Source organism: Cygnus atratus, chromosome 9 (genome assembly GCF_013377495.2).
Source record: "Cygnus atratus isolate AKBS03 ecotype Queensland, Australia chromosome 9, CAtr_DNAZoo_HiC_assembly, whole genome shotgun sequence".
NCBI lineage: Eukaryota > Metazoa > Chordata > Aves > Anseriformes > Anatidae > Cygnus > Cygnus atratus.
In genome coordinates, this window is record NC_066370.1 from 24,183,030 (window position 1) to 24,200,665 (window position 17,636).

General features: G+C 50.8%; 1 protein-coding gene across 11 annotated transcripts; it reads left to right on the forward strand.

The window, feature by feature from the left end:
* Nucleotides 1-2,295: 2,295 nt before the first annotated feature.
* On the forward strand, nucleotides 2,296-12,343 carry SPTSSB (serine palmitoyltransferase small subunit B). 11 transcript variants are annotated; one of them, XR_004780339.2, is made up of 3 exons: nucleotides 2,296-2,398; nucleotides 4,495-4,613; nucleotides 6,709-7,059. XR_004780339.2 is itself a non-coding variant. In XM_035557167.2 (3 exons), exons 2-3 carry the CDS (start codon nucleotides 4,570-4,572, stop codon nucleotides 10,980-10,982), a joined length of 318 nt encoding a protein of 105 aa, XP_035413060.1. In that variant the 5' UTR covers nucleotides 2,301-2,398; nucleotides 4,498-4,569; the 3' UTR covers nucleotides 10,983-12,328. The 11 variants fall into 11 exon arrangements, 9 of the variants coding, with proteins under 9 accessions (XP_035413060.1, XP_035413058.1, XP_050568603.1 ...); XM_035557167.2 differs by lacking the exon at nucleotides 6,709-7,059 and adding an exon at nucleotides 10,709-12,328 and having other exon boundaries at nucleotides 2,301-2,398; nucleotides 4,498-4,613; XM_035557165.2 differs by lacking the exon at nucleotides 6,709-7,059 and adding an exon at nucleotides 10,709-12,328 and having other exon boundaries at nucleotides 2,302-2,398.
* Nucleotides 12,344-17,636: the final 5,293 nt, after the last annotated feature.

Sequence of the window (17,636 nt, forward strand, 5' to 3'; positions counted from 1 at the left end):
TAGCCGTCACGGCAGGTATGCCGCGTTATTCCTGTCTCTAGGGGGTAATCTGGATGTGTCCTGGAGGAGCGAAAGCGAGTGCTCGAATCCCCAGTAATAATTAACACAAATCCCCAGTGATGAAACAAGGAACGGAGCAGATCTTCCAGAGCACCAGCCCCCAGCTAGACAAGGAAACAAATTGACTTCTTTTTATATACTTCATAAAAATTATGACTTTGCTATGCCTCTTGCCATGCCAAGTGCATGACTCTTTGGGAAGTCTGGGGTTCGAATAGGTTTGGAGCAAGGGATGGCAGCCCCAAGGAAGGTGACGGCTACATCAAGGTTACCCATATTACTTAGCTTTTGTTTTCTAGGCCCATTTTTAAGGCCTTGGGAGGGTTTGGGGCTCTGTTGCCCAGGGACAAGGGGCAGCCCAGCTTGGTACAGGCTTCTCCTGGCTGAGTGCATGGAGGAGATCAACAGGAGCGGGCAGCTCAAGGAGAAAGAGCAGGTGGAGGGAACAAACCTTCCCTTTCCCAGCACCTGTGCGCGATAAATCAAACCACAGCTTCATTTTTGATAACCAAGAGTGCTTTTGCAAGTATTTTGAAGGGATCGCTGTGAGGGATACACACCTGCTACTACTTCCCTGGCAAAAATCTCATATCAAGCTCCATACGCCTGGCATCCATGGAGCTAGAGAGGGGTACGACTACTTGTTAGCTTAAAACAAAGCCTCTGTGTAAGTATTTTTAGGATCAAAGACTAAGCCAGCATCAGTTCTGCAGTCAACATCCATAAAAATAGCAGCAGAAGAAAGAGGCACTGTTCTTAGGGTACGAGCTGGGAACGAAAGCACCGGATCCTGACTGTCCCTTTGCTGCTGGTGCTACTTTGTTTGTGTAAGCGCCTTTGAAGACACCAAACGAGGAAAGAGCATTTTTAAAGCATCATTAAAATGTGCTCCTGTACAAAAGCAGCCTCAGTAACTGTCGTTACTTCTGGCCTTTGAAACAGTCTGAGTTCGTTTATGGCCTTCAGCAAGCACCACTCTGTGCCAGAGCCGCGATGGGGCGGCCCCGCGGTGGCAGTGCCGGGGTGACAGTGGCAGTGCCAGCCACACCTCGGGGCACGACCAGCGGGCCATGGCCAAACCCTCAGGGTGCTGCTTGGGCAGCCCCATCCCTGCGCTGCCCCCAGGCAGTTGTCCTCACCGTGTGCCGCAGTTGCTGGCAAAAGAAACTTATTTTTTGGCAGATGGCTCCCCTAGCCCAGCTCGTCCCGCTGGGACGTGGGGCAGGGAAGCGGGTGGCTCAGTGCCGGGGCTGAGGATGCACCCATGGGTGCCCACGCTCCTTTGGGCTGGGTGCAGCACCCGGAGGCGATGGTGCCTCTGATGGCACTGGGGCGACTTCAGCCCCCCTCCGGCTGCGGGAGCTGCCTGCCGCCGGCCAGACACCAGGGCCACAGGCGAGGGCCCAGCACCACAGACAGCCCTCCACTGGTGCTCAGGAGGTGTTCTCAGCACCCTCTCGTCAAAGCGAGGGAAGGATTTTTCCCGTGGAAGGCAGCGCAGCGTGCACGGCGGCGGGGGGACACCAGGAGCCACCCAGAGACGCCACATCCCCGCAGGAACACCCATAGCCCTAAATGACAGGCTCAGCCCGGCGAGAGGAGCGCTGCCATCGCTCTGCTCGGCGAGAGAGGCTGCGCCTGCATCAAGCTGCCGGGGAAAGCAGGCAGAGCGCGAACACCCGGGCAGCTCACGGAGCTCTCGGGCAGCGAGCAGCCCGCTGCAGCACGCCCTTGGTCCCGAGCGGGCAGTAGGCGCAGAAAACCCAAGCTGCTCGCCGAGCGGCCCTGCGCGGCGCCGCGCAGGCTTTGCCCACCCGCACCTCTCTCTCCCTGTGCTGGCAACACCTCCTCTGCTACACCACCACCACCATTCCCCGCAGCGCGGCTCCCCCCAGGCGCAGTGCGAGCTGCGCTCCCGCCTGGCCGCACCGCAGCCCACCGCATCCCGGCCCATCCCACCGCATCCCATCACATCCCACCGCATCCCACCGCACCGCACCGCATCCCTCTGCATCCCCCCGCATCCCCCGCATCCCCCCGCATCCCCCCGCATCCCACGGCCCCGCACGGCCCCGCACGGCCCCCGCAGCAGCGCGCCGGCCCCGCGGGTGGCCGCGGGGGGGCTCCCTCGGGGTTCGGCAGCCGACGCCGCCCGGAACCGGGCCGCCGGGGGGGGCGCGTTGACCCGCGGCCCCCGCCCCGCTCCGGGCCCGGCGGGGCGGGGCGGTGCGGAGCGGGGCGGAGAGGTGCGGGGCGGGGCGGAGAGGTGCGGTGCGGAGCGGGGCGGCGGGGATTTAAGAGCGGAGGGCGCCGGGGCGCGGAGCGGAGAGGAGCGGAGGTGAGGGCGGCGCGGTGCGCACGGGGTCCCCGAGCTGGGGGGGGGGAGAAGGAGAAGGGGAATGAGAAGGGAAGAAGAAGGGGAAGGGGAAAGGGGAAGGGACCCCCCGCAAGGCTGGGGGTGTCCCCGCACCGGGGCCGGTGACCTTGGCGGAGCGGAGCCGCGCGGGCAGCCCGCGGAGAGCCGGGAGCGGAGCGCGCAGGATGAGCGCCGGGCTGCGCGCAGGGCAGCGGGCAGCTGAAGGACGGCTGCCGGCCCCCGGACTTGTTGCAGGGAGCGATTTTGCAGGTGCCGCTGCTGCAGCCGGCTGGGTGGAAAGCAAGCCAGGGGGTCCCGGAGGAGAAGGCTGGAGGGGTCTGGAGGTGGAGGCGGTGCCGAGCTGCGGTGCTCCCACCGCTCGTTGCGCGCCGCTTTCCGCCCCGTGGCTCTCCCGGAGCTGCTGCTCGCTGCCAGCCCCCCCGGTGGGATGCAGGTGCAGCAGTGCCAGAGGGCAGGAGGGTGCCTGGCGTAAGAGCCGCTACTTTGCTTCATCTGCACGCCCGCCACTCTTTGGGCTGTGTATTTACAGGTGCTTGAGGGATTTGGATGTTTCGGTCTTTTGCACTCGGGTATCGTGAGCGTGGCACAGGGAGCCGTGCCACGAGAGCCATTCTGTGAGTCCCTGGAGTGAGTCCTGGGTGATGTGGTCCTGGCAGAGGAATGCGGGGCAGCTCTGCACAGAGCTCAGGTGCTGCTTGGTGGGCAGCAATGGGGTGAAAGGGTGCCTGCAGAATACGTGCGCAGTCACACAGTGCCAAGAGCGTGGCCAGGACACACGACCTGGTGAATGGCACCGAGACTCGGGTGCCCTAGCCATGCGGTAGGAAAAGCCATCCATGGCCCCGTGGTGCGTTCTGCCAGGCCCGCTTGCACCGAGCTTTCCCACGTGTGTGGGTAGCAGTTGTGCTCCCTGGGCCCTGCCACGCTCCGGGCACGGAGCTGAGTGCGGGAGCATTCCCCAGACCAGGCACCCGGCAGAAGCCCCGCTCGCTTCTCTGCTCAGCCTGCCCCTGGCGTGGGTGCACGGCGCGTGCCTTCGAGTAAGATCTCGAGGAGACCTCCTCCTCTCTGCTCACCTGGGCCATCTGGTTAAATATGATTCAACCCCGCTTTTTGGGGCAGTCAGCACAGCGGCGTGTTGCAACGTTGTGCCTTGTTGTGCCCTGCTGCCTGACCGAGCAGGAGCGCTGCTTGTCCCCTCCGCTCCAAAAATCCACGGTGGTCTTGCAGTGTCCCACGTTTAAGGGGTGTTCTGCTGTATCAATAGTTCCTGCCTTCAAACCTCTTTCCTCCTTGGGATGAAGTGGCCTGCCAAGGGAGTTGTTCCTTATCACGTCTGTGGGATTAAATAGGTTTCTGAAAAATGCAGATCTCCCTTTTTATTTTATACCTGTTGCAAGTGTCTCACTTTGTTTTTCTTTTCACCTTCCAGACTGATAACCAGCGTGGTGCAACACTGCTTCCTTTCCCTAGTGCTCAAGGGATATGCGCTTGCACAAGAGTTCGGTGCCTGTTTTCCCCTAGTCCCTGCCATGACCATGACAGTATTCACCTGCTCGTATTACCTATAACACAAGAGCAGCTATTATGTACAGCTGCTTCTGGAATGACTCAGAGAACCAAGGGAGTCTGAATAAAATAAGAAGTACATTCGAAAATAAAACTTTGCAGAACACAAACCATCTTGGCTGTTCTGTGAAGCGAGTAATGTGTGTTCACTGCCTTCTGAGCTCCCAAGCCTTTTAAGCTCCCTTGAAGGATCTAGCCAATGGCCCAAATCATAAAAATCTTGTGGGAGCTTAGGTCTGCCCTCTAGAGCAAGGCCAAAACCCTATAAGATACCTCATAGAAAAGTTAGTTCTTCAGAAGCTCTAAATTTTGAAGTATTTGCAGTTTAGACCCGGTGCTGGCCTCTTGTCACAGATTTGGGGGCTAGTTGGGAATCAGCTCTGTTCAAAACCATGTTAATAAACTGTGTTAATGTTAATAAACTTACACAGAAAACGCAGGGAGGAGTTGTGCTGAGGTTTCAGCTTGCCGATGTGTTTCCCTCCCAGCAGTGCCCATCGCCAGAAGCCGGCTCAGCCCCAAGGTGCAGGTCCTGGCACCGCGGGAGGACGAGAGCCCAGAGCATGCTCGGCCCAGAGAAGGCTGGAAAGGAAGGGGCTTGTAAATCGTAAGTACGAGCTAGTTGTGTGGGAGGGTGTCTGCGGGAACTTCAGAGGGGGGAAGAACAGAAAATTCTTTAAAAACTTAACCTGGCCTGGAGATAGGTATTGGCAGAAGCCGGGACGGAGCTGCCCCGAGTATGGTTTTGTCGCAGAGAGGGGCTGCACCTTCTCCCTCCTCCCTGCCCGACTGCAGAGAAAGGGGAGGGCTCCAATCAATTGGCCTTCAAAGCTGCGTTTTGGAAATTATCTACGTGTACTGCCACCGGGTACAGAGAGATGCTGGTGGGAAGCCACTGGTCCCAACTGCAGGTGTGTCTGTGCACTGGTAGGCACGGCCACGGCTGGGTGCCAAGCGATTGCCGTTTCTCTGCCTTGTTGGAAGCTGCCAAGGCAAAAAGAAGCCTTCTTTGCCAAGTGATGGATGCTGGTTAGGTCCCTAGGTTGTGTTCACATTGCACGTGCTAAAGCGGAAATGTGGCTGAAAACGCCATTGCCACTCTTTCCACCCCCGAAGTACTTTCCCATTCCTGGAAGATAATTTTTTTCCAAGAAAGGCCCTAGGTGCCGCTGGAGCACGTCCACCAGCACGCACACAGCTGAGTCACGGGCAGTAGTAAAACGTCACCCGGCCTCGGCTTCATTCAGGCGTTGCTGCGTGAATGGTGGCCAGAAAGGGCACCTGCGTGGGGCGTGCCAGTGCGGCTCCTGCAGCACAGCAGCCGGCAGCAACGCGTGGCCAAGCGTGCGACGAGGTGCTGGTGCCGGAGGACGAGTGCTGAGGAAGAGAAACCAGAAACAGCCTCAAAGCTGCCGTGTGTTTTCTCTCCAGGACTTGAGGAGGGGAGGTTATTGATTAAGGTCTATATGTAAGGATGCTATTAATGGCGCATAGCTGTGCGTAACGGGAGCTGTGCAAAGGCTATTGCTGTCCTTTCCACTGACATTCTTTACCTGGCATTACCTCCCTGTGAAAAACAAGCTTTAGGGTGCATGTAAACACCCACGTGTAAGTACTCCGGGGTTCAGCTTGCCCACAGGGCAGCCTTCCAGGCCGGGCTGCGTACGGGGAACCGGAGCAGCACAGATGCGATAGGGCCGCACAGACGAGACGGTGTCCCCAGGCAATGCTGCCATTTGGATTTTCCACACCGTTTTAACTGCTGCCTCATCTAAATTTCTTCCCGACTTCCTCCTGATTACTGGTCCGCGGGACCCGTGTTTCAGTCATTATGCACTGCGTGGTGCTCGCCGGATAAAACACATCAAAGCAGATGCATGTTGGACTGGGAATGCGAATCCCTTTCTCGTTCTATTTGCCTTTTCAGAAACGTCAGCCTACGTAAAATCAATGGGGTCATCCCAGAGCTATGTCAGCATTAAGGGGGACAAGACTGGTGCCTTGGAAAAGCCAGGGTGGACTGTCTGAGTAACAGCAGGGCAAGAAAGAACTGCCACGGGGGGATTACAGATGGCACCAGTGGCAGATAAATAATTTGCAGACTGGATGTAGATTTCAGTTTCCGTGGGGCATGGCTACCCATACTTCTAATAGCAGAAATGAGACAATGTACCTAATTATTGCAGTTTGCCTTGTCGGATCTGCCCCTTGGAGCCTGCATGCTGTGGGTGTCCTGCGTGCGAGGCCAAATACAAGCCTCGGGGTCCCATGGCAGGATTTTTCTGAAGCTTCATCACAAATGCAGTCCCTCAGGAGTCTGCAAAACTGACCACGTCTTGTTCCTGTGCTGTCACAGCAATTATTTAGCAAAAATCAATGTTCAGCCAGCTAAATATCTGCAATATTTGGGATTGATTTTTTGTTTGGTTGGTTTTCCTTCCTACTTTGTTCATAACACTTGGCTGTGTTTTACATCCAAAGCATCAGAGCACCTGCTCCGTGATGGTGGGGCTATCCACAGCTCCAGCCTTTGTTTTCCCCCACTCCAAAGTTGTCTAGAGCTGAATGTATGTTGGAAACCCTTTTTCTCTGTACGTGTAGCCAGCCAGACTCTCCCGGTGAGGGTGAAGGCATTTTTCAAGCATTCTTTGGAAACCAGTCTGTCCCAGTTCCCCTGCAAGAATGTTTGTTTCCTTCCACAGGAATTTCCCAGTGTGTGCACCTGGGCAGGTGCCCTTCAGCCACCGGTTGTGGACTGGTGTGAACGGAGGGCCCAAAGCATTGTCGCTCAAAGCAGAAATGTTACAGCAAAGTGCTTGTTGCTGGCATCTGCAAGTCATACCTCCAAACACCAGCCGTAGCACTGTGAACTACAGCTGGAGTTGGGTTTTTTCTTTTTTTTTTTTTCTTTTTTGAGACTAGGCATGCTTTTAAAGGAAACCTGGAATTTTTGGGGGTGATGATTTATCTTTCCAAGCGCTCTAATCAGAGACGTGTGTCAACAAGCAAGAAAATCAGGTTGCCACTTAAGACAATAAAAGCTGCTTTACAGGTTTCTCTTCTTGCTTTTTTTCCTTGGAGGTGAAATTGCTGAAAATAACTTGATTATTGCTTAATGGCTCAGAAGCTGGATTCTATTCATTTCATTCAGAGCTGGCTGTAACAGTCCTTTGCCCTCTAAACAGGAAGGCATTTCCACAGCACAACTGAATACTTAAATTCAAATTTGTAGACAAATGATTGCTAATTTATAGTTGCCTAACAGGGAGTTATCTCCTCCCATTATGGTGTAAACTGACAAACAAGTAGCACAGGACCCCTTCTGCTTGGAACTGACTGCGGCATTAATGTAAGAAAATCCAGTAATGCTTAAAAATGTAAGCAGAAGCTTCTTTAGGACAAGTCCTGTTTAAAATGCAGAATTTTTAGCCTTAGCAGTTTGTCTAGCGACCTGCCACTCCTTTTGGGAGTGCTACAGGGCAGCTGGCCCGGCTGGTGAGCCTGGAGGTGCGGAGCCTCGGGGTGCTGCTCGTGCTGCAAGCTGGCCCCGAGCTGATGCGGAGGGAATAGGGTCAGGAAAGGCAGCTGTAACACGGGGTTCCTGTATCTCATTGCCTAAGCAGCTGCTTGAGGAGGGCTTTTTTTTCCTTCCCATCTATGTTTTCCTTCGATAAATTATGCATGCGGAACTGCATCGTCCCGAGACACCCCTGGTGCTTGCTGCGTTCCCAGAGCCCTGCTAACGGAGAAGCCTCCGGGTGGTTACACGCAGTGGAAGCGTTAGCGGTGAGGCCGGAGGCTGTAATTTGACTGTTTGCCTTTTACTTATCTCAGCCTCCATCATTCAGCCGGAGACCGCGCAGCCCGCGAGCACAGCTCGCCTTACGGGGTGCTGGAAGAGCCCGAGCTCAGGCTGGCTGCTGGGCCCCGTGTCGCTGGGGATCGGTGACAGAGCCAGGCTGAAACGCAGTCCCTGGGCTGGAGGAACCATAAAAGTGCCTCCGGAATAACTCAGGAAGCCTGCTCCTTATTTACTTCGTACTTCTTCACGTATCCCTCCCAAAGGACAACGTCGAGCAAGCGACGGCGCCGCGCCTGCAGCCCGGCAGGCTGCTCTGGGGTCGGTGAGATCAGCCCGGGGACATTTGTTGTTATCTTGGGCTTCTCCTTCTGCCGGTGAAGGCATGCCAGCTCCGTACTGCCACGCACACACGTGTGTGCTGCTGCGGGCAGAAAGCTGCTCGAGCCCCCCTTCCCTGCCCCCAAGCCCCTGCAGCCCCCCGCTAACCTCGCGGGGTGAAGCGGGCACGGCAGGCGCTCCGGCCCCGCGGCTCCTCCTCGGTCAGGCTTGACAGATATTTACCCAAGCAAGGAATGAGTTTAACTAGCACGGGTATAACCCCAGCGTAAACACTGCGATCCTAGATAGCGTAAGAGGGCTCTTATCGTTCTGCTCTCGGTTCTATAGGCAAGGGCTTAACCTCTTCACTGAAAAATGCTGCTCCTTTCGCAGGCGGTTTAAATAGAGACACTTTTGGCTCCCAGTGAGTCACAGTTTGCCAGCTGTGTCATTTTTATTACAGGCTTTGCAATATTTACAAGGCTTTAAGGCCTCTCCTGAGTTCTGCCTTAAACCCATTTCTCTGCAGGGAATCATCTTCCATTCGGGCCAGGCCAGAAGCCCACGGCAGACCTTTCTCCCCAGCCTGTGCCCTCGCAGCTGAAGCTTTTCACAGCACAGATACCTGTTGTGAGAGTTAAAAAGGAAGCATCGTAGGACCTCAGTCTGGGAGATGTAGTCTAGGAGAAAAGGGGAAGATGGAAGTGAGGGAAAGGGACTGCCTTGGGAGAAGGAGGGGAAAAAGATGGGTTGGGGCTGGAGGGCACCGAAGAAGAGGGGCGGGTGGAAAGTAAAGGCTGGACGGGGCAAGTGCAGAAACTTCTCCGCATGGAAATCTGCTAAGGCAAACCAGCCTCCCCCCTTTCAGTGTTTACCGCGTTCCTGCACTTGTTGGCAGCAGAGAGGTCGTGTTCGTGGGGTGTGGAGAGCTGAGGAGCAAGAGGGGAGCAGATGGACGAGGGCTGGATAGGAAGCCGAGGGGGGAGAGAAATGCTGGGAGAGGAGCCAGCGGATGGATGAAGGAGGGAGCCAAGGCTCCCTAATCAGTGGCCTTGGGGAGGCAAGTGGAGAGCCAGATCAACCCGAAAGGCTGCCGTGCTCAGGTGAGCCTGTGCTTGCTGCCCTCCCAGAGAAAGGGGCCAAAAATCTGTCTGCAGCCTCTCCGCGAGGCGAGCTGTGCGCCGGGAAGGGTGGGCAAAGCTGAGCCGTCAAGGTGCTGCACGTAGCAGTGCATCCGCTGGGACAAGTGGTACACGGCGGTAACCAGAGTGAAGCTGCTGCAAAACAAACCAGGGGTTTGGGGGTTTTTGTAATTTGTCTTCCCTTTGGTGAACACCCACCTACTGCCTTACTGCGGAGAGAATACACCAGACAGCCCCCAGAGGCAGCAAATGGCTGAATACCATAATTTATTTGGCGTATGCCAGTGATCCATCGTTATTGCAATCACAGGCAGCAAATTTTCCGGTGTTAGCTTAGTATTTATTGCCTTGAGGGACAGAAACCTTCCATTGCCTAAAGCTCTCTGAGGAGCTCAAGACTGGGGAGACCTGACGTGTCCAAGCATCTCTGTGCCTGGCACTTTAGGCAACAGGTTGTACACCAAAATGATAGTCTGGAAGGTTTTCCAGCAGGACTAAGTCTGCTGCTCCCTTTTACCGTGAGCTGGCCTCGTGCGTGTGTCCTTAAACTCAGTATGTGTGTCCTTAAACTCAGCCCCCGCAAAATCCCCATGAAGGAGTCTCTCTGTGAAGCCTTGTACAGTTGCTTATCGTTCTATTTTCTCTAAGTAGATGTTTTTATCCCAGATTTAAAGATTATTTAAAATAGTGAAAAACAACTTTAACCAAAGAGTGGAAGGGAAAACCCATTTCCTAGTTAATACTTGCTCAGCCGTTCTCCTTTGTGTGTGGAGATGGGAACAATGAATGCATAAAGCTGTTATCTGAGAGGAAATTCCTTCCTAGACATGTAGATTCCACTAAACACTCTTCTAATCTATAATGTATCTTGCTGCTTTTGAATGAGCTGAAGAAACTTCTTATGCTATTTGAGATTATTTTTTCCCCTCCTTCATAGCTTGTCTTCATCCTCAACAAATGCAGAGCACTAACAAATGATTATCACAAGTAAGCAGATTTTACAGAGCTGCCCTTTTCATTTCATCCTTAGTCCAGAGCGTGAGAGTCCGCCGTCCACACGTATGGAAGCTGGCCCAAAGCCTTCCCTTTTTAAATGCATATTACCCTGACTTCCACGTGAACCCTGCGCCTTTACAAGCTAATGGGGTTTTAATTCTTAGGCAGAATGAATAGCCAAACATACTCGTAAGTGGAATGCGGAATCGAGTGCCCAGCTGATACAACTTTAATAACTGCAGGCAGCAGTTCCAGAGCTAAAGGTTGGCTGCCTCCAGAGCAGTAGAGGCTGTTGGTGGTACTGATGCATTGTTTCCTTTCAAACTTTATTTTATGTAACAATTACACATGGAATTGGACTTCAAATACGGCCACCCCACCAGTTTTTATTTCCAGGTCCTTTTTTCCGCTGCAGATGCGATCTAGGCTCCTCTATCGTTACAGGTCATCTTCTCAGAGTCACTGGAAGCTGAAGATGGATATTAAGCACGTGAAGGACTATATCTACTGGTTGTACTACCAGTACCTGCTGATCACCTGCAGCTACGTGCTGGAGCCCTGGGAGCAGTCCATGTTCCACACCATCACCGTGACTGTTTTCGCTATGGTGGTGTACACTGCTTACGTCTTCGTCCCCATCCACGTCCGCCTGGCTTTTGAGTTCTTCTCCCAGATATTCGGAGGCCAGCCCGACAGCACGGTTTCCATCGTGAACTGAACTCGCCTGAGTAGTGATTAGCAGCTCTTGCAGCGTGTGAAATGCAATGGCTTCTACAATTCTGTGTATTTATTCTGAAGGAGTTTTGCAGTTATGAAAATCCCACTCTATCTTACAAAATACGGCTTGCTTAATTACCATAGCTGAAAACCAGAATAATGCACTGACTACTGGCTGCACGGTCCCAGCTGAATTAAACACAGGCCTGCTTTTGTTGTGTGATACTGGAACACGTCATCTGGAATGCAACACTTACCTAGTGTTAAACCAGCTCACTCTAAGCAAAATATTCATGTACGATGAGTCCCCTGCTTTCGAGACCATCTTCTAGTCTCTAACATCTCCAGGACTTTCTCTGTTGTAACAGAAGGCAGGTAGTCAGAATGGCATGGTTTTCAAGTGTATGGCTTTATACACCTCCAGCAGCCCAATTTAATCGTGCTGGCATACAGGGAACAGCAAAGGCTGCTTGTGATGGCTGTGAGGAAAGCATTGCGCTGGTTTTACCAAAAGAAGTTCTGCCAAAAGAATGCTGGGACAAAATACGTTGTGCTTAGAGGATGTAAGGAGATGAGTAACAGAGCGTGATCTGAGTGCTAACTAACATCTGGTTTATGACTTCTGGTTTGTAATGGGTGAGAGAGGAAATTAGAAGAGAGAGTAATAGGAGTACTAACTGAATCCAACTTTTTGCGTGCAGGTTGCTGCATCTGTTTAGATGGTCTAACGTAGTTAAAAAAAAAAAGGTTATAGGTAATCTTGCAGTTTACTGAAAAGGACACAAAGAAACAGAATTGTGTCTGTGTCACTGCACTCCTGCCACCTTTGAGAAAACCCGAGACATCTTTTTTTTCTGCTCCCATTCACTAAGGCAAGCAAAGTGCATGCTGCACCAGGGGGAGATGATCCAGTAAATAGAGTGGAAGTAACATTTTAACAACTGCAGGGAAGTCTGAGTGCTTAAAGACATCTCCTTTATAAAGAAGAAATGAGATTTATTTTAATTGCCTGTGGGAAGTTTCTCAAACAACGGAAGGTTTGTTGCTTTTTCACTCTACATCCAAATCAAATATCAATGCCAAATCAAATCATGTGAGTTATACAGTGCATGTATCTAACAGCTGATGCTGCTGTTATTAAAATGAGAGGTGTAAAATGTAAATAGCTTTCAAATGATGTTTGCACACTTATAGGATTAAAAAAAAAAATCTTTTTCAAGCTGCAGTGCTTAAAAGAATGATGCCTTCCTAAATTTGTTTGGAAACGAAGACATGTTTTGAAGGTTGAACAGATCTGAACATGTGTATGCAGTTTTTCTGAAAACAATAAAATTTTATTCTTTGGAAACAATACTTCACTGCATGACTTGTATCTCCTTGTGTTTTCTCTTTACTCATAGGCACTGTGATGCATATCCACGTTGGTATTATGGCAAACAGGCCACTTTGTTGCAGGTGTTTTGGGGTGAGGTTTCAGAGCTCCTTAAATATATCTGTGCATGGACTGCAATGGTCACCCTCATTCGTGCTCCAGCCTGAGGCAAAGAAGTTGCTGAGTACCTCAGCCTTCTCCGTGTCTGTTGTTACCAGTTCCCCTTTCTCATCCGTCAGAGGGGGTACACTCTCCTTGGCCTTTCTTTTCTGAGTGATGAACCTATAGAATCCTTTCTTGTTGTGTTTTGCATCCCTTGCCAAGCTCAGTTCCAGGGGATCTCGTCCACTAGGTCTTTAAATAGTGTGAAGTTCACTCTTCAGAAGTTCAAGGTCCTGACTTTGCTCTTCACCAGGCCCATATTCCTCGAGATCACAAACTCATCCTGGGTGTGGTAACTGCAGCCCAGACGGCCTCCACTGCCTCCTTTTTCTTCTTTTCTCATTTCCCAGAAAGGTTATTTGTTCCCAACGGCATCAAACCCAACTGGCCTGCTTTTAGCAGTACAAGGAAAAACACTTTCTTATAGGTATGCAAAGGTTGGGTCTCATATCTTAAGGAGCACACACCCCGATGTTATGTTGCAATTTAAACATTTAAAGCAAACAGAACAAGCAAACAGGCAAGAAGGGGGAATTTCCACTGACCTCTCATGGTGGGAGTCCTGTAAAGCACTTCTCTTCCTTATTATTCCTGTAATCTGTGTTTAGCTTTGCAGGAGGTGCTGGGGAGAAGGAGGAAAGCAGCAGCTGCTTCTCTTTGGGATGACTTAACTGAAAACACTTCTTTTGTGTGTGTTTTTCAGCTTGTTTACTAAATTTCAAAGGAGATTTTGGGCAGGAGGTAGTCGAGGATGTAGAGAGATGGCTGAAAATAACCTCTCCTTGCTGAAAAGCCTGTTGAGATTTTTCCAACCCTTTTCACTCCTTTCTACTAGAAAAAAAAAAAGCTGAAATATCTCTACCTACTTATTATCCAAAATTAGTGGGTTCCAGAAGGAGATTCCCAAAGCATTTTTGGCACACGGCAGAGAACAGAACCATTTTTTCCCCAACTGAAAGAGAGAAGAAGGCGGGACACCGCTGTCCACAGCTTGAGACCACACCACAGCTTAGGAAATGCTGCTCCAGTTTTGAAATCCTTTTTCCCACAGGTGAAGCCGTTCATACATGATGAAAAGTGTTTTTCATCAGATTGCATCTGAGCATTAACATGGAAGAACCTATTGCTGTAAGAGCAATAAGCCATGCCAGGAGGGTGCACATATCGGAGATCTGCCAGTAACACCAGCACACAGCTCGGTACGTGCGGCACATGGGCAACTACTGTGCTGTGAAGAGTGTAGTGATGGGCTCCATAGAAAACACCTTGGCAGGACACTCGTTTCTCCTGCTTCGTTATTTCTCCACGCTAATTGTAGTTAATTGCTCCATTATTACCTTATGCTACTTGCAGTTCAGGCTGATCACAGCAGCTGGAAGTTTTTATGCAAAAAAGGCAATACGTTGACAGCAGACAGAACCAACAGCAATAAATGAAACAAAAGCAGAAAGGAAAATGAACTCGTTCCAGCTGCATTCACCCTGAAAGTACAAATGCATCATTAAATTAAGCACCGAGAAATTTTTGAGCTCAGCTGGCCAGCATTTTCTTAATTTCATTTAATCAAAGCTAGCATTTATCCTGCTGTAAAAGTTTCCCGGCCAATTTCATGGCTCACCTCCCAAATCCATTGCAGAGGGTGACTACACGTGCACGTGTCCAGACAACGAACCCCAAGAAGCATCTTCCTGAAGCCCTTCCAGGCAGCCTTTGCTATTAAGACTAGTAAGGAAAGCTTCCCTGGACCTCTTGCTCAGCTGTGGCCTTACACAAGACATGTAGGGATCAGCATCATTACCAGCACATATCTTGCCAAGTTTTCTTCTATATTATTTTGTTGTATATCTTCTATCATGTGAATTAAAATGCAGGGCCTGAAATAGGGTAGCAGCAGATTCTGGCTCAGAAGGTGGTCATAGGATATAGATGTCACTGACGATCAGCTGCCAGCAAACTCAGTTAACATGAGCAGCAGCAATATGTAGCATTAATGTATATTAAGTGTGATATTCCCAGTTCTTTTCACACCCCTAGAGAGCCTGCAGTGGCTCCTGTCTCGTTAATAACCTAACAAATGAAAGAGAAATGCCTGAACTCAGTGGTGAATGCTATGTTCCCATCCTTCCTCTTGATTTTTCTACAAAAGATGCAAAATAGCCCAAAGGAGCAGGTGAGGAAGTGCTTACTGTCCTACACATCCTCAGGGCATCTGGGCTCGGAGCAGTCACCTGTGGAGACAGATCATCATCTGGGCATCTGATTCTATCTACACGGAATTCCCTGAAAAATGAGACCCCATGTTTCTGAAGTTTTGAAATTCTAAGGATATTGAAGTAAATTTTTTTCCCTAAAGTTTTGTCATGCAAAACTGTCACAAAAAGGGAAATCATCTAATCATACAGCGTCTGCTGAGGAGGACCCTGAACACGACATTTTGTGTTTGTGTCCCTTCACTTCTTACCAAGGCAATGCCCCACTTCTAGAGTTCAATTTCCCTACCTACTTGGAAGCTAGGAAAAGAAATATTTAAACCATTGTGAAAGTGGCTCTCTAAACACAAGAAGAGCAGCCGGGTGTGCTGGCAGGCAATAGAGCCGTAAGAACCAAATTACACTCGCACAGCATCAGTATGCAGTTGCCAAAATCGGGCCGATTCTCGCCAATGGATTACTGCTCCCCAGGGCAGAGACATGGACAAGTGGCAGCGTGCCAGGCTGAGCATTCGAAAATTGAAACAGAAAAGGCTAATTTTCAAATTAAACACTACTGACCTTGTGAGAACCTCCTCATGTTCACACAAAAGGATCAACACCCAATGCTGTACTGAAAGCAGTGCTGCCCCTCGTGTGTGTCAGCCCCTACCCAAGCTATCTTCATTATTTACTCCTAAAATACCAAACCCCCGCTATATCAGCAGGTCACCGTTCTTATCCTACCACAAACTGCTTTCTGCACGGAATCTACTTCCCTCTGTTTGGCAACTCCAGATATCTTCCTAGCCAAGATAAGGTAATTTATTAATCTGGACTCTCTGTGTGCATCTAGGTATTGACAGCAGCAGAATTCAGTGATAAAACGTGACAAGCAGAGCCACTCCTCTCCTTTCTGGAGTACAGGCCACCTGTAATGCTTCTTTGGGGATGAGAGCATGCAGAAGCAGGGCTGCAGGACGCAGCACACCCAGTGCCCATGGCCCCGCTGGCAGCATGGTCACCAGCCTCCCTGCAGGGCCAAGGCTGCTCCTGGCTCACCTGCCTGGGGAGGTGATGTTTGACATTTGCTGCTGGGACAGAGGGTTGGCTGAGCAGGGAGTGATCATGGTCTCGCTTCCCTTCAGCTCTGAGGGGGTTTCTGCTGCAGGTATTAATCCCTGGAGGAGGGATTTGGAGCCTCATCCCTCCCCGCTGCACCACCTTGCCCTGCCTCCTTGCGCAACTCCCACATCCTCTTCTAAAACACCCCCCAAACCAGGTGGGCTCCTCATTACTTCCTGAAAGGTCATGGGATGGTTCATCAGAAAAAAGGGATATAAAATCTCAACTTTCATCTCCGCTGCCACCTGAATTACTTGGTGTCTCTTAGCTTGCTCATACTCTCAACTCATACTCTCCCAGGCCCCAGCTGCCTGGAGTATTTTCCTGCACAAGCCCTGAAGTGCCTCACTGAGATCGTATCAGCCTTTCCCTCTGACCAAAACCTGATCAGAAAGTGAAAAACTGGGGATTCAGTAGGAAAGCCAGACTTATTTTGAAGTACGCCACCTAAGCTGCTCCACCCACACAGAGCCTCACGCAGCGTGCGGCCTGCCTCAGGCCTGTGGCAGCTGAGGAATCAGGAGTAGAAGTTACCAACCTGTTAGGTCAATATCTCAGGAGGCTGAAAATTCAGTGTTATGGCAGTGTTTGTCAGCTGACGAGGAAGGTGGGACACCTGCAGGGTCCCCAAAGGCAGGAAGGGCTCCATGTGCGCACACGGCAGAGGCACAGGCCTCATTCCGTGGCTCCAGCCAGCAGCAAGAACCAAAACAAAGCAAGCTCCTCTTCACTCCCGTTCCCAACACACACTGAGGAAATCTTGGCCTGGGCTAAATGAAGATAGCTCAGTTCAAGGCATGACCAATTTTGTCATTTATTCCTCAGAGAAAGCAATACTTTGCCACTGAATTCGTAGAGCCCGGGTTATGAAAGTACCTCTTGGCAATTTTATGGGAACTCCCTGGCTCTCAGGCTATGATTCACAGGCAGAGGTAAGAATTAATTCCGAGACTCCTGTCATCGTTGGTGTCTGCTCCACCCTTATTTCAGAAGCTGCTCGCAGTAGTTGCTACGTCACTGGAGTTTATAGCTGATAAACTGTGCTGAGTCTGGTGTTCCACCAGAGTGAGCCCAAAGTGAAGCCGTCCCGGAACTGTTCCCAGGATAACCAAGGCTACCTTAGATTGGAAGAAGAAGTTCTGAGATAGAAATAGGCTGTAGAAACCGCTTCATGTGGCCTAATATAAGCTCTACTTCCTCAGTTACCAAGAGCCATTAGTCTTGGTTTAAAAGCGAATGAAAAGGATGCATGTGTTCCCTTTGCATCAGAAGCATGTCCAGCCTACTGCTGATAAACAGGCAGGCAGGAGAGAAAAACTAAGCAGCAGGACTGAGAGGAGAGCAGAAATACCTACAAGATGGAGAATAGGGTAAATCTGGAAAATCTGTAAGAAAAATCAGTCTGCTTTTTTACAAGGCCTCAGCAAAGAGGGAGGAGGGGAGGAAAGGATGCCAAACAGTGGCAGTGTCAGGAATAGACGTTGTCAGCCAGGCTGATGGTTCAGTTATTTTTTCAGACAGCTCCTATCTTTGCTTCATAATCAGGGAGTAGATCAGATATATCTCATTATTTCAAGGTCATATTCAAGGATGAGTTACATGCCATGAATCTCGATGAGGTTTAGATGTTAAAGAAAAAAAAATGAACAGGAAGATAAATTGCCAGTAAAATGTACATCAAGAGTATTTGACACAAAACAACTGAGGCCAAGCTCAGAATAAAGCCTCCTAATACTGAAGAGGGCTGTAATGGGATCGCAGCAATGTAATTAAAGGACAGGGTGACAAGGCACAGCACATGGCCTCA

Bases quoted from the DNA above. Each gene is read 5' to 3' on its own strand.
- SPTSSB (XM_050712642.1), top strand. From the start codon at position 3,923: ATGCGCTTGCACAAGAGTTCG. The intron at 3,944-4,494 runs GTGCCTGTTTTC...TTTCCCTCCCAG, and splicing joins TGCGCTTGCACAAGAGTTCG to CAGTGCCCATCGCCAGAAGC. The intron at 4,614-10,708 runs GTAAGTACGAGC...CTATCGTTACAG, and splicing joins AAGGAAGGGGCTTGTAAATC to GTCATCTTCTCAGAGTCACT.